Source organism: Lycium barbarum, chromosome 2 (assembly GCF_019175385.1).
Source record: "Lycium barbarum isolate Lr01 chromosome 2, ASM1917538v2, whole genome shotgun sequence".
NCBI lineage: Eukaryota > Viridiplantae > Streptophyta > Magnoliopsida > Solanales > Solanaceae > Lycium > Lycium barbarum.
The window spans coordinates 130,932,443-130,948,901 of NC_083338.1; the positions used below are offsets into that span (position 1 = coordinate 130,932,443).

The following is a 16,459-nucleotide window of genomic DNA, read 5'->3' on the forward strand; positions in this document are numbered from 1 at the left end:
GTCCCTCCTTGGCACTTATTATATATAGAAAGTAGAAAGAAATAGAAAAGAAATGTTTATTTAGACTTAGTTTGATTAGACTTAGTTTGATACATAATTATTTCTACTTTCATCTTTAACATACCATTCTTTGACATGCATTGCAGTGTATGCCAAATATAAGAGGTATTACATCTTTAACATGTCATCTTTAATAAACATGAAACATCCTTTTATCAGCACTTATTGGTATAAAAGTATTAGTACCTTCTACTTGATATTGTATCCACTCTAGTACAAGGGGTCAGAATCCTGGTTGAAACACTAAACTAGATAAGCACGACTAATAATATAATACACAAATACTAGTCCAATTAATATTTTTGTCATGGCACTCTTATTCTTACTTCACAACCAGTTGGTGTAAAAACTTGCTCTTTTTCCATACACAGACACCTTACATCTGGGGGAAGCTTTTAGCCTTCATGGAGGTTATTTGAGAAACATGTGGATCCATTGACAACATATGGGAGATGAAGTGCATTGTTGGCCTTGATTTTGGAGTTTCAAGTAAACAAGAGATTGCTAACTTGATGATAAAAACCAAAACCTCTTTTACTTTATCTTCAGGATATGGAAGACGTTCATCTAGCAAATCGCTAAGCTGCACATCTCTTGTTGGTGAATTCGCTAGCAAAGTAATATGTTCCCCAAGATGCTTTCCTTTGATTACCTCCAATGCCAATACTCCAAAACTATAGACATCACACATCTGTGTAACCTTCATGGTGTATGCAAGCTCTGCAATAATATAATTTCGAATAGGTATAACTATTTAAACATGTAAATAAGAGTAGAATGAGCACCAACTTGCCCTTGAGTTCATGAATTGAAAAAAAGAAAAAAAGATAAAGGAGGAACATCTTACCTGGTGCAACATAGCCGTATGTGCCTGCAAGTGTAGTACAGTTGGATGAGTCTGTCTTGAGAAGTTTAGCTATTCCAAAATCTGAAACACGAGCTTCGAACTCGGAATCAAGCAAAATATTACTGCTTGATATGTCTCGATGAACAATCGGTGGTGAGCAATCCTTGTGCATGTAAGATAAAGCAAAAGCAACACCTTTGATAATATTCACCCTTTTAAGCCAATCCAATTTCTTGGACTCTACTTCATTGCTCAAGATACTAGACAAACTCCCTCTCTCCATGTACTCATAAACTAAGAACGAGTGTTGTGCATTCGAACAAAAGCCATAGAGTTTCACAATGTTTCGATGCTTAATCCTTGTCAATGCCTTTACCTCATTCATGAAACTTTTGTGGTGTATAACCTCAAAGGAAGCATGAAGTCTCTTCACAGCTACATTCACAAGCGATGGAAGCTTTACCTTGTAAACGCTTCCGGACCCTCCTTTCCCGATGCAATACATTGCATCAAACTCCTTAGTGGCTTTTAGGATATCCAGGTATAATGTACTTCCAATTAACGTGGATATGGAAAGCAAACCATCATCTTCATCAACATCAACACCCTTACTGGAATTCCGTCTTTCAGTATCTCCAACACCATTTCTTTTATCACGGATAAAGAGAACACCAACGAAAGCACATAGAAGTACTAGTGCTCCCAGAATAGGAAGTACTGTGATGAGGATGAGTTTACGTTCCTTCGCCATTGAGTGCTTCTTCGAAGATGGCCTTTCACAAGGTTGGAATCCTATTACATTGCCACAAAGACCTTTATTACCTTCTAATGAGGCATTCATGAAAGCTTTATTAGTTGGTATTGCACCTTCCAATTCATTGTACGACAAGACGACATCCCGCAAACCCATCGAACTTTCAAATTCTTCAGGAATGCGGCCATAAAGGCCATTGTGGGAAAGATTTAAGATTTCCAAGACCTCCAAATTGGCTAACTGAGAGGGTATTTCTCCAACAAGAAGATTATGGCTCAAATCGAGTACATTAAGTTGAGTTGCTCCCCCTATCTCCTTTGGAATTTTCTGGTCAAATTTGTTGTTGCTCAAGTTCAAGAGAAACATGTTCCTGTAATCTCCTATAAATGTTGGGATTGACCCATTCAATCTATTGTCTGACAGATCAAGGGACTCTAACTTTGTTAGTGACCCAAGTTCTACAGGAATATTGCCAGAAATGTGGTTGTTTTGTACAGAAAGTTTACCTAAAGAGGTCAATTTTTCGAATTCCCTAGGAATCTGTCCAACCAAATTATTTGACGAAAGATCAAGTCGTTCAAGCTTGTTAATTTTTCCAATCTCTGGTGGTATGCTACCACTAATGTTATTTCTAGCCACCTGCAGATTAGTCAAATTCTTACATTTTCCCCAGTTGCTACTAAGTTCACCATGGAAATCATTGTTGCTCAAATTAATGAACTGAAGCTCTGGGTAGATACCAAGAGCTTCAGATAAATTCCCACTAAAGTTGTTGTTATCAAAACGAACCCTTTTTAAACTCGAGCACTTGTTAAAGCTTCTTGGTATTGGCCCTGTCAGATTGTTACTATTCACCTCGAAGCTCTCAAGTTTCCCACCTCGGCAAAGATGCTCTGGCAGATGGCCTGAAAACTGATTTTCATCCATTTCCAGCCTAACCAAATCATCCAAATATGCAAGTTCTTCTGGAATGGAACCAGAAAGTTTGTTGTCACGGAGAGACAAAGTTAGCAAGTTTCTCAAATTTCCAAAGGAAGCAGGAATTGAACCAGTAAGTTGATTGTCCGATAATTCAAGATCAGTGAGGTTTTTAAGATTCCCCAACTCTGTAGGAATGGGACCAGATAGTTGGTTGGAATAAAGGTGCAAGAGTTTGAGCTCAGTTAAGTTACCTATTGTTTTGGGAATTGGACCAGAGAGACTGTTTGTCTGGAAGCTCAAATTCTGAAGTGACTTCATCTTCCCTATTTCAGCAGGAATGGGACCGGACAATTCATTGGAGAAAGCATAGAACAATTTTGCATTGACTAAGTTACCTATTTCTAGAGGAATATGACCTGTTAAGTGGTTAGTATCAAGATAAGCTTCAACAAGATTGACAAGTTTCCCTATTTCTGCAGGAATGGAGCCAGAAAGATTATTATGATAAAGATGCAAATAAGACAAGTTGTTCAAATTCCCCAATGAAGCAGGAATAGAGCCATCAAGAAAGTTAGTATTCAGAGCTATCTCAGTTAAGGACCTTAGATGACCTATTTCTTCAGGAATGGAACCATTTAATTGGTTGTCAAAGATGTGGAGGGTCTCAAGCTTTGTTAGTGAGCCGATTTGGGGTGGGATTGTGCCCGAAATCTTATTGATGGACAAGTCAAGATAGACAAGATTAGTTAGCTTACCTATTTCAGGTGGGATGGTACTAGAGAGCTGATTCATGCTAAGATCAACATATTCAAGAAAAGGGAGAGATGAAAATGGAAAATCATAGAGTGTACCATTAACATTAGAATTTGTAATATTCAACTTGTTTACCCGACCATTAACGCATATAACTCCATACCAATCCCTGCATGCATCAGAAGTTTCCGCTCCAAGGCTGAAAGAATTCTTGGCACCAACTGGACTTAGTGTCCATGAAGCCTGTAAGGAATTATTTTGGTTTCGGAAAGTTGCTTTCCATTTTAGGAGAGCAGTTGCTTCTTCAGTCGAAGCAAAAGAAACTCTAAAGAGATACAAGAGAGTAAAAAACGCAAGAAAATAAAATATTCTGGGAACCATCATCATTGCCGGCTAAAAGGATTTCAATTGATTGTTTTGGTTTGTGATGAACTTGTGCAAGGTAGAGCTTTAATTTATATTGTAATGAATCATTACAAGTCTTTCTGAGTCTCAGGTTGTTAAATACTTGTAAGAAGGACTTCGAGTCAATATCTCTCTATGCATGGAAATAAATTCCACCGAAAATGTCTTTTGTGAATACATTTAATTTCAATTGGCCAAGCCTTAAAGTTGTTGGAATACTGGGAGATTTTCTCCAGAACTATTCAAAAGTCGTTAGCCTTAACAAACTAATGGACATGTCTGTCAAAAGTTTCATTCTCTTCGCGGGTCATATGGGGTGGAATTATTGCAAGTTTTTCTCAAGAATAAATGTCACAGACTTGCATTGCAGATCTGCATACTTGATTGTAGAATTTTTATTCTAATTTCATAAATTAAGTTTCCTAAAATAAATTTCAACAATGGAATTAATTCATAAATGTTAACAGTTGTATTCAACTTTCACAGACCTATAAATCAAATTCATTTAACTGACTCAGCGGATTTTTTTTCCTTTTGAAGTTAATGAAAAGGAGCCTTATATTGTAGTAGTAATTGTTTCTTTCTGATTGTATATAGTTGTCTGCTTCTTCGGTTCTGCTTGTGTGTGCTTGTTAAACTTTTCGAGCAATTTTTAATATATTTATGTGCTTTCAACTTTTAGCAACATGTATTAATTGACAATGTTAAATGTCATCTGTTGTGAAAGTCCAGAGAAGATTAGTACTTCCATCTTAATTGAGAACAACTTTTAAACGGAACATATGTACCAGCTAAATTCATTTGATCTTATACAAGTTGCTTCCCACGTTGCCAGGTATTCGACTACTAGATATTATGAGAATAATATCTCTGATGTCACTCAACGATGGGTGTTTCAGTCAACTTTGTTTTCTGACCAAAAAGTCACTTAACTATAGGTGTTTCACTCAGAAAGTCGTTCAATTTTGTTTTCTAACTAGAAAATCACTTAACTATTGGTGTTTTACCTACAAAGTCACTCAACCTATTTATTATGTTTTGCTTATTTTTATTTAAAGTCAAAATTGTAAGAAAATACAAAATACCCATTTTGTTGGCCCGCCCACTTGACTCGACCTACTAAACATACATTGACCAAGACCATTTAATTTAGAGAACTTTATATAATTATACAACATTAAAAGTGACATTATATATTTTTAGCATAAATATAAATATATCAAAAGTAGCCAAATAAATCCCCTTTTTGGTCTCAACTAATTCCTTAAAAAACATTACCCTCTCCCCCAAATTATAACAAATATCTGACACAAATAAATTCCCCTTTTTTCTCAACCAATTTTTCAAAAACGTTAATAACAGTTGAATCATAAATTCCCTTTTAAAAAAAAAAAAAACTCTTTGTTTCTTATATTCTTCTTATATTATCAAATTTCTTTTTTGTTTTCCTTATCTTCCTACTGTCTTTGTTTTTTTTTTTTATATTAGCAACTTCTTTAAAATCCAAATTTGGATATCACACATAATATTATTTTAACATATTATATATTTGGTTAGTGCTGTGCTTCTGTATTTCCTGTTTCAAAGGAATGTACGATAAACCATATATTAGCGGTATTATCAAATATACTGCACATATTTAAATACTATGTATAATAAATTTTGTTTAGTTACATGTATTACATTGTGTATATATAAAATTCATATATGTTGTACATTATACCTATAAATAGTATATATTTAACATTAAGAGAATATTTACATTATATAAAATGGTAATAATATAATATAGTTGAAATATTTTAAAGTATATTTTACAGAAAATGTTGTCCTTCATAAAAATAAAATTTGAAGAAATTTTTTTTATCACAAATTTCCTAGGTAGAAACCTCGTTAAAGAGGGAAGGATCTTTGAGATATTATTCCTTTCATAATCTTTAAAATATTTGAGTAAATTTTTTATTTATAGAAGAGGGAGAAATTACGGAAGAGTGTAAACGCATTAAAAAAACACATTGATGGAAATTGATTCCTTTTATTTTTCTAAATCCTATATTTGTTATAAAACTTGCTATATTTATAATGTTTGAATAGATATGTTATTCTTGTATTCACTTCTTACTAACTGATTTAATGGGTAAAAATCTCTTTAATTTTTACACCTTATCCAAATTATTGGCTCATGTATGTAGCTTCATTCGTCAGTTATGATACATACCGCAAAAAAGTTTTCAATAGTTAAATACATTAGTTTCCTTAACAGCTCCAATCAATTACATTAGTTTTCTAGTGGTAAAATAAAAGGTCTTGGTCAATTTATTTTTTATGGGTCGGACCAAGTGGGCTGGTCAATAAAATGGTACTTTCTTATTTCTTACAATTTTGGTTTTAAATAAAAATCAGCAAAATGTAATTAAAAATCACTTAAATAGGTTGAGTGACTTTGTGGTGAAACACCAATAGTTGAGTGACTTTCTGAGTGAAACACCAATAGCTGATTGGCTTTCTGGTTAGAAAACAAAGTTGGGTGACTTTTTGAGTGAACTACCCATAGTTGAGTGACCATCTGAGATATTATTTGCTTAAGGAATGTGAGTTGTTGATCGTTTCACTTCCCTGGTAGTGGAGTTCAATGGTGACACTTTCAGTCTCAAGTGCAGCACGGAGAGGAAACTATTCCCTCTTTTCTAATTATATCTTTGATGGTCGTAAATTTATTATTCCTGCACTTAGTATGTATTTAACCTATAAACATCCCTAATTACTTCAAGAAAATGATTTGTTCTGTCTTTGTTTATCTTTTCACTAAAACTGCCTTTAGGGCCTGCCAGGATAATCATTCTGTGGCTGATTTTGGTTATGCTACTTTACATGCTGAAACTTTGTTTCTTAATTAACTCATGTTATATGAATTATGTTGTCCAATTCAGAGTATGATTCTTCACCTAATGGTATGGAAAATGACAGCATGTATGGCTCAGAAAAGAGTCCTGAAGATAAATTTTCAAAGTTTGCACAATACATACGTTTTCTTTAATGAGAAATATTTTCTTTTTCTACATGCTGTCCCAACAAAAGGCTGACTTGTTAAATATTTCTGTTTCCTCTCTGCATCTTCCAAACAAGTTTTGGACCTGGCAAAATGTGATCATTTCTTAGTTTCAGCTCCAACCATTTTGTGCTGGACTGCTGGTCATTCATGTTAGAAAAATAATATTTTCTATTTAATATCTCAAAAAGAACACAATCTTTATTTTCTTAATATTTATTTTGTTTTAATGTCAGTCAAATACTTATTGTTCAAAACATTTCTAACTACATTTTATTAGCCGTTATCTTGAAGGGGACTATTCTTTTCCAGCCACCATTAGTTATCAAATTAATTGTTGGCTCTTTACTCATATTTATTCTATTAATAATATTATTAATAGAGCTTTAATGGCTAATGAATATAATTCAGCAATGAATGGCTTTTATAATACTTCTGGACCGTTTGAGCTCTTAGTCTTGGTGCAGATCAGTCCCTATATAATTTTATTGTTTCACGTTGAAGATGGAGACTCGAATCAAAATTATTTCTTTCCTCATTCTATTAGAGTGCTGGGTTTTCTACTTTTGTAAAATCTTTGTTAGATTCTGGCTCCTAGTTTTATACTAGAAGAGCTTGTTGAATCCTGGGGGATACACCCATACCGGGTGAAATATCCTTAAGGACGGTGCCATTGGCATGCCTCAAGCTACGAAGAATTCTCTACAATTGTTCGTGATCAAGCATTTTCTTCAAGTGTAAAAGAAGTTCCTACAAGTGTTCGTGATGAAGTATTTTCCGTAAGATTTCCAACAATTCAGTAGTTGAGTAATGTTTTTAAGCATGTATATATATCTCGTGATAAAACAGGAGGTAAGATAGATTTCTGATGAGCTAGTGAGTCGTGATTTTCTGGATAATGTCCAAATAGCTATCTCTTTGAGCCTTACTCTCCTTCCTAGCTGAAAGAAAAGCTTTTCCTTTCCAATTTTAATAAAGATCTTACCTCTAGAGCTTGTCAACTTGTGCCCAAGTTCGTCTTATCCATACCAGACTTCCGTTCCACCAGGTTCATGCTTTGTTGGTCGAAACTGTGAGGCCTCACATGCTTCTACTGCATACCAATGCATGCTGCAATAAGTTCTTTTATTGGCGACTATTGAAAAATTATCGTTCTACGTAAAATGTTGTTCACTTACTATTACCTCCTCTATTTAGGGAACCGGATGTGGACTTATCTTATACGATATGATTTTTTTATGCCTCTTAAGGTGATTAGTGTTGGGGATCGAAATAACAGGGCGTCATGCAGAAGCTTAACAATTGCAAACCTTAAACGACGATAAATTAGACAACACAAAAAACTGTAATAAAATATGCATAATATATTATATTGTTTGGCCAATTGGCCTACATATTGAAAAACTAATATAAAAAAACATATAAACTATTGAGAGAATAATTTCCCTTAAACGAGACTCTTTAGAGCCTACATTGTGGATGCTATTGTGTTCTAGTTGTGGGAAGGATGTCTTCAATTTATAGATGTACAATTTTTTTTTCCAAGACAAGAAATAGTCAAATAAGGAAGAGAATTATATTTTTCTTTCAGAAAAAGTAAAATAATTATGGTTATACTTTGACTTTCCTTCCAACGAAAAGTAAAACTCAAATATGGTAAGAAAATCAGGGCAAAACTCTAACAATTAGCAGCATCTTATATTATTGTACGTTGTACAAAAATTTGGCTGATCCGCTTTTGTATGATGCTGTTGTCTTTTTGCTCAAACCTTTGATGTATAAGATTGTAAAAGATGGCAAAATCTCTGGCTTATCTTAGTCAAAATTTCTTCAGAAGGCCACTCCTCGATTGTGTCTAGACTCTAGAGTTAAGCTGCATCGTGGAATCATTTTGTCTTCAATTGCTAAAGAATGCTTCATCCAGATAAATTCACTTATTTCACACAATTCTTCTATCATACCAATCTTCTTGGTAAAAAGCTCTTTCGTAGGGTTTAATAGAGTCTAGTTCCACAAGAGCATTATCACGAGCCTTCGCTTAATAAAGACGCCATGTAAGTAAGAATTTAAGATCCACTTTATCGGCAACGCAAGGAGAAAGCAACCTAATGAGTAGCTCCAAATGCAATTCCCCATCTTGCATATAGAGATATGGTTGACATCTAATCATTATCAAGGGATATATAGATTATGCTACCAGCCGGTGAATCCTAACAGTACTAAGTTTGAATTAGATACTTCTTCGGTTTCTCTTCTCTGAGATTAAATAAAAGCAAGAAAAGGATAAGTCAGTGACTTACATGACAAAGCACTCTCCTAGTTGTACTATTTGTATTCATTGATGTTCAATAGGTTGAAGATAATTGATCTTTCTTATGATTTCATGCTCAGCTTGTGTCAAGTACTTCTTTTTGGATCACGAAATTCAACTTATATCAAGATGCTTTTAAAATGTTCTTTTGTCTGATATCCATTTTCAGTACTAACTTCCTTTCACTGTCTTTCCTAGAAGAAAAGAGGATGTTACTATCCATCCTTTACCCAGAAAAAACTACAACTACCTGTACAAAAAACTGTCGGGCTAAACGGCCCAAAGATACTCTTAACATGATGTGATATTATCCGTTTTGGACCAAACCCACACGGTAAGGCCTCACATCATTAAGAGTATTCAACACCATTTAAGGAGGTACTTTGTTCGCTCACCGAACAATCTCTCCCTCGAACTAAGTTTCACATGGCTCATTACCATAACTAACAGGTCAGAGATTAAACATGTCTGTGTGCCACCCACATCGTTAGAGTATTTACAGTCACCGAAGCTCAAAGGCTGTGTATACGTCTTCAAAGCTATGGGTAAAGGTCGTTAACCGGCCCATAGACAGGCAAAGGCACTAAGCCGGGCCCCACGCCACACTCTGCCATCTTCATACTCGTCCCGCCAAATCATTGGCTCTGATACCAGTTGTTGGACTAAACGGCCCAAATACACTCTTAACATGATGTGATATTTTCCGCTTTGGGCCAAACTCGCACGGTTTTCTGCAAAAGGCCTCACATCATTAAGAGTATCTAACACCTTATAAGGGGTACATTGTTCGCACACCCAACAAAAACAAGATCCTCTTGTATATTCCTTTATCCATTTAGTAAAGTGCATAGTGACTTTTCAACTATGATAATACTCCCAATATGCTGTCAAAGTCAGGAGGAAAATATTTGGATCAGTAGCTTCCAACAAACAGCTATACAGTATAGTTTATTCCAACACTAATATTTTTTAAAAGTTCCAGCACTTATAACACTGGAAGAAGTAAATTAGAAGTGATTCTTGGTCAAGATTTTCGGTGCAAGCTTTTAGAACAAAGTTAGGATTTATTCTCTTTTCCATGTTATTCTGCATCAACTAACTGTGACAGTTTCTTTTCTGCAACAAATAGGTACTTCACTACTCTAGTTTGATCAATTTCAAGAAGATGTTATATCAATATGATGGATACAAATTATTAGAAAGTTGGATTCACTACAACAAAATATGTTTTTAGCGGCAATTAATTTGCGGCAATAACTTAATTCCCACTAATTATATTCTAGAATCAATTATTACCGGCAATACCAAACTTTAGTCCTAACAATAAATGCCGCTAAAGGCTTTAGCGACCTTGGATCTAATGGTATTAACCAATTGCGAGTAAATATTTTTGTTGCAATAACTATTGCCGCTAAAAGGAAAATATATTGCCACTAAAAGCCTCTTTTGGTGTAGTGATTGCAGATCTAAATGGATGGATATGGATACTGAGGACTCATATAGCCGACTTCAACTAACTTGATATTTAGGTATAATGATTGTATTTGCTGATAGCGAATCAACTTACTTTGAAACATAGTAAGGTGGCTTAGTTTAGACTATCTTGAATTAGACACTATCAGCAACTTACTGATAGGTCATCTTTCGTACAGTTTGAAATTTGATATTTAAATCCAAAGACAGATAATATAGTTAATAATATGGAATTAACAACTACATTTTGGTTTACAATATATTCTTTAATGTGGTTAATTATGAAGAGACGTGTTTAGATTTAAGGACATGTTTATTACAACAAGCATGGTTCTATTGGTTTATGAAAAAGGCAGTCACAAAAGGCAGTCATAAAAACTGAAAACAACACACACATACAAGATATCAAACACTGTATTCCTATATCTTGCTTAACTGTTCTGATTACCTTACTCAACAAAAAGAGGAATCGATGCATACATGTTTAGTAAATGTTTAGTTTGATACATAATCTTCTCTATTTTCATCGTTGAAATATCATTTGTTTGACATGCATTGCAGTCTGTTTCAAATTATAGAAGTTTTCATGGTTCAAGATTTTTCACGAGTTAAAAAAACATGCAAAGCTGTGGCAATAACATCTGTAGTACTTAGCGAGCATGGAACTTGCTTTTATTACTTACTGGTACAAGGATATTAAACAATTTCCTTCTACAGTATATGTAATTTGTAAATAATCTAGTACAAAGGCTCTGAATCTTTCAGATTGAAATAAGTAATAATCTATATAAGCAACAAACAATACAGAAAAGGCTAGTCCCAGCAATACTTTGCTGTGAAAGTTCTTATCAACAAACTTTTCAATTCACAACCACTTGGTGCCAAGCATAATCTTTTCCATACAAGGACACCTTACATCTCGGAAGCTCACCTTCATGGAATCTGATGAACTGGTGGATCGATTGATAACATATGAGAGATGAAGTGCATCGTTGGCCTTGATTTTGGATTTTCAAGCAAACACGAGCTTGCTAGCTTGATGATGAAAACCATACCCTCTTTTACTTCATCCTCAGGATGTGGAAGGCGTTCATCTAGCAAGTCGCTAAGTTGCACATCTCTTGTCGATGAATTTGCTAGAAGAGTAAGGTATTCCCCAAGATGCTTTCCTTTGATTATCTCCAATGCTAATACTCCAAAGCTATAGACGTCACACATTTCCGTAACCTTCATTGTATAGGCAAGCTCTGAAACAATACAGTATCCAAAAAAGTATAACAATTTAAACTTCCAAGTGAGATAGAAACAATATAGAATGTACAAATATAGTTCATGAACCAAAAATAGGATAAGAAGTTGGAACTTACCTGGTGCTACATAGCCATATGTCCCTGCAAGCGCAGTACAATTGGATGAGTCTGGCTTGAGAAGCTTAGCTATGCCAAAATCTGAAACACGAGCTTCAAACTCGGAATCAAGCAAAACATTACTGCTTGATATGTATGAACAATTGGGGGTGAACAATCATGGTGCATGTAAGATAAAGCATAAGCAACACCTTTTATGATATTCGCCCTTCTAAGCCAATCCAATTTCTTGGACTCTACTTCGTTGCTCAAAATACTCAACAAACTCCCCCTCTCCACGTACTCATAAACCAAGAACGAGTGTTGTGCATTTGAACAAAAGCCATAGAGTGTCACAATATTCCGATGCTTAATCCCTGTCAATGCCCTTACCTCATTCATGAAGCTTTTGCGATGATTAATCTCAAATGAAGAATGAAGTTGCTTCACAGCTACACTTGTCACACCCCGACTTTACTAGGGTGTGATGGGCACCCAACCCCAAATTCGGAGCCGAGCGAACCCGCTGACTCTTATTACATATATCATCTTTTGAACCTCTAAGTCAAGTATACATAATAAAGCTTACTGAATTATTCTTTTGTTGCTTTCAAATAAAATAACATCTGTAACTGTGTAAAACTTATATCATTATACAAACTGACACATTGACTGATGGAGCCGCTGACAGACTGACTCCCGATACCCACGACTCTGTCTGCAAAGTCTCTAACATCGAACAAAACATCATGGCACATATACTCTGACTCGGAAGCACTCCAGGACAAGTGGAGCCTACCAACTCCGCTGGAACATCTTTTGTGCTAGCTTCAATTCATCTGGGTGTACCTGCGCGGCATGAAACGCAGCCCTCCGAAGAAGAGGGGTCAGTACGAGCAATGTACTGAGTATGTAAGGCATTAATAGTAACATAGTAAGATGAACATACGAATATTAACTGTATGGGAATATAGTATATATCATAAGATAAAGGGAGTAACTTGTACATGTGAGTGCCCCTAAGGGCGGATACCATGCATGCTTATCTGGTCATGTCATATCATATCATATCATATCATATCATACATATCATATCGTATCATATCATATCATATCATATCATATCATATCATATCATATCATATCATATCATATCATGTCATGTTATGTCATGTCATGTCATGTCATATCATGTCATTTCATGTCATGTCATGTCATAGCGCCGAACAACGTCGGCTCGCCCACATAACGCCAAAATACGTCGGCTCGCCCATATATCCCGCGTTCGGGCATCCCGCGTCCGGGATGATAACACCAGCTGACCAGGTGGCAATGCAACATATGTCCCTTCCCCTCCCCCATATATCCCTTCCCCCACCCCATGTACATATACATATATCATATAAGCATGCAGGAGAGCCCAAAGAAAATCATGTATCCATCGGAGTGACGTAAGGTCGGTAACCTCCGATTATATTATGGAATAACCATGGGCGTCGCGTCTCGCCTTGAAGGGACAATTAATATAAGGCGAGACTATCAATGAAGAGTGTCATCATGAGAAAACATAATTATCCATGAAGAGTGTCATCATGAGAAATCAAGTCTATTATGGATCATGAGGCATTGTTTCATGAGGGACAATTAATATAAGGCGAGACTATCAATGAAGAGTGTCATCATGAGAAAACATATACTTGGAACCTTTAAAGTAGTAATTATCCATAATAGAGTTGAGAAATCAAGAAATAACTTAACATTTTCATATTGCCATATTCATGGTGGGAACATATCGTCAACATATCTATCATAGACATTTTTTCATATTTGACTTCATCGTTGTCATTATAAGATCATATTCATCATCTTAGTCATAAGAGCTTTCGATCGCTTAAAACTTGGTTTTTGGAAAATATGGACACTTTGAAAGAAAACAAATTAAGAACTATTAGGAAAAAGACTTATAACTTGGAGTCATAGACTTCTAGCTTTTGCAAGTAAGGAAGATATAAAAACATTCAAGACATTATGACGTGGGGATCATGCCTTTAGAAGAAAAGAGTCGAGCCTTACATACCTGTGCCGCGCCTTACTAGCTACGCTTATTCGTCCAACTTATTAGTCTACATTTCTGAAGATTGACATTATCGTTAGATTCATCGACATATACTTGTCTTAACCTTTCAAGTTCATTCACTTATGGTCTGCCGAAATTTCGGCAGCATCTCCCCTGTAAATATACCATCCCCGAGAATACAACTCGGCCAATTTCAACAACAATCCGAGAATGGAACTCGGCCACATTATCAATGACAATACTAACAATTCAATTCAGTTCAATTCAATTCAATTTAAACAAATCATATGATATTCAAAACGATCCAATCAACATACTACTTCATCCAACACCTTCCAAATTCAACTAAAACGATAACAACTTAATTCCTTCTTTCAAATTTAATCACCACAACCCAACTTACAACCTTCCAAACAAATGTCTCACTTCCAAGTTCATGCATTACATTTATATCCTACACATTATCACATATAAGAAACCATACTAATGTCACACTAACTTTTTCCATAATCCACAAACAATCACAACTTCACTTCTAGCCATTAAATTCTCATTTTACATCATGGAATTCACAACGACATCAACTAGAATATCAAATGACATCAATTTATCATAGCTTACCAAAACATCACCATTCTCGGCCACAACACTACATACATATTTCCATGAATTTCCATCTTTTCTATACATTCCAACATCAAGCAACACACTACATGAAATTAATTCAATCTTTCCACACCACAACACACACACACCCACGGCTAACTATACAACACACGACCACAACTTCAACATGCAAGGTTTCATGTTTTTCATCCACTTCTACATACCACAACATGTACCAAACATCCATAACACATAAAAGAATATTAGTTCCTTACCTTTTTCCTTCAACTCCTCACTTGGCTAAGGTTGTGATTTTGCAACAAAGAATGATTTTCTTGCTCCAACAATTATACCACGTCGAAGAGGACCCTTGAATTAGTAGGAATATACGAAGAAATATTTTTTTGGATTAAGATTTTTGATCTTGAAATTTTTGCAAGCTATGGCCGAATAGGCCTTTAGTCTTGCTCCTTCTCCTCTTTTTTTTTTGTTCTTTCTTTTGTCTTGAATTAAAAGAGGAACTCATATATATATATATATATAGTTATTGTAGGCATGTGAGGGGCACATGCCCCATTTCTAGAATTTTCTTAAAAATTCTAGCAAAGATGACTTATTTGTCATCATTTTCTTTTTCTTTCTTTTCTTTTTTTCACATGGCCAATATGGCCCTTTTTGAACTTTCAAGAAACTTATGTGAAATTCCCGTTTTGCCCCTCGACTTTCCTCAATATTACCATTTTTCCCCTAGCCTTCCACATTATTTCCATGACCCATTTTGCGAATTTATCTTCTTGCCCTTAGCCTCTCACAATATTTTCATACTAATAATAGTCGTAAATAATATTCATAACAACTTTTACATTAATATAATTTTTGAAAATGGTCTCGCCCTTAATTTTCCACGACGACTTTGAAATATCCGAACGTAAAAAATACGGGCTATAACAACATTCCCCAATGATGGAAGGTTTACCTTGTAAACGCTTCCAAACCCTCATCGCCCAATGCAAAATGTTGCATCAAACTTCTCTGTGGCTTTTAAGATATCCCAGTATAATGAACTTCCATGTACCATGGATATCGAAAGCAAACCATCATCTTTGTCAATGGAATCCCGTCTTTCAACGTCTCTAACTCTGCTTCTTTGGTCACGCATAAGGAGAGCACCAGCAAAAGCATAGAAAAGCATTAATGCTCCCAGAATAGGAAGTACAGTGATGAGAATGAGTTTACTTTCCTTCGCCATTGAGTGTTTCTTCGAAGATGGCCTTTCGCAAGGTTGGAATCTTGTTACATTGCCACAAAGACCTTTATTACCTTATAATGAGGCATTCATGAAAGCTTTATTAGTTGGTATTGCACCTTCCAACTCATTGTACGACAAGACGACATCCCGCAAACCCATCGAACTTTCAAATTCTTCTGGAATGCGGCCAGAAAGGCCATTGTGGGAAAGATTTAAGATTTCCAAGACCTCCAAATTGGCTAACTGAGAGGGTATTTCTCCAACAAGAAGATTATGGCTCAAATCGAGTACATTAAGTTGAGTTGTTCCCCCTATCTCCTTTGGAATTTTCTGGTCAAATTTGTTGTTGCTCAAGTTCAAGAGAAACATGTTCTTGTAATCTCCTATAAATGTTGGGATTGACCCATTCAATCTATTGTCTGACAGATCAAGGGACTCTAACTTTGTTAGTGACCCAAGTTCCCCAGGTATATTGCTAGAAATGTGGTTGTTTTGCACAAAAGATTAACCAGGGAGGTCAATTTTCCAAATTCTTTAGGAATCTTCCCAATCAAATGATTTGATGAAAGATCAAATCTGTGAAGCCCTTTGAGGTTTCCAATCTCTGG

At 35.3% G+C, this 16,459-nt stretch overlaps 1 protein-coding gene and 1 pseudogene across 1 annotated transcript; both read right to left on the minus strand.

The window, feature by feature from the left end:
* Positions 1-220: 220 nt before the first annotated feature.
* On the minus strand, positions 221-3,722 carry LOC132622338 (MDIS1-interacting receptor like kinase 2-like). Its single transcript, XM_060336939.1, has 2 exons — positions 908-3,722; positions 221-780 (listed from the first exon to the last, which is right to left on the minus strand). Exons 1-2 carry the CDS (start codon positions 3,720-3,722, stop codon positions 437-439), a joined length of 3,159 nt encoding a protein of 1,052 aa, XP_060192922.1. The 3' UTR covers positions 221-436.
* Positions 3,723-11,230: 7,508 nt separating this feature from the next.
* Positions 11,231-15,851, minus strand: LOC132628916 (MDIS1-interacting receptor like kinase 2-like; annotated as a pseudogene).
* Positions 15,852-16,459: the final 608 nt, after the last annotated feature.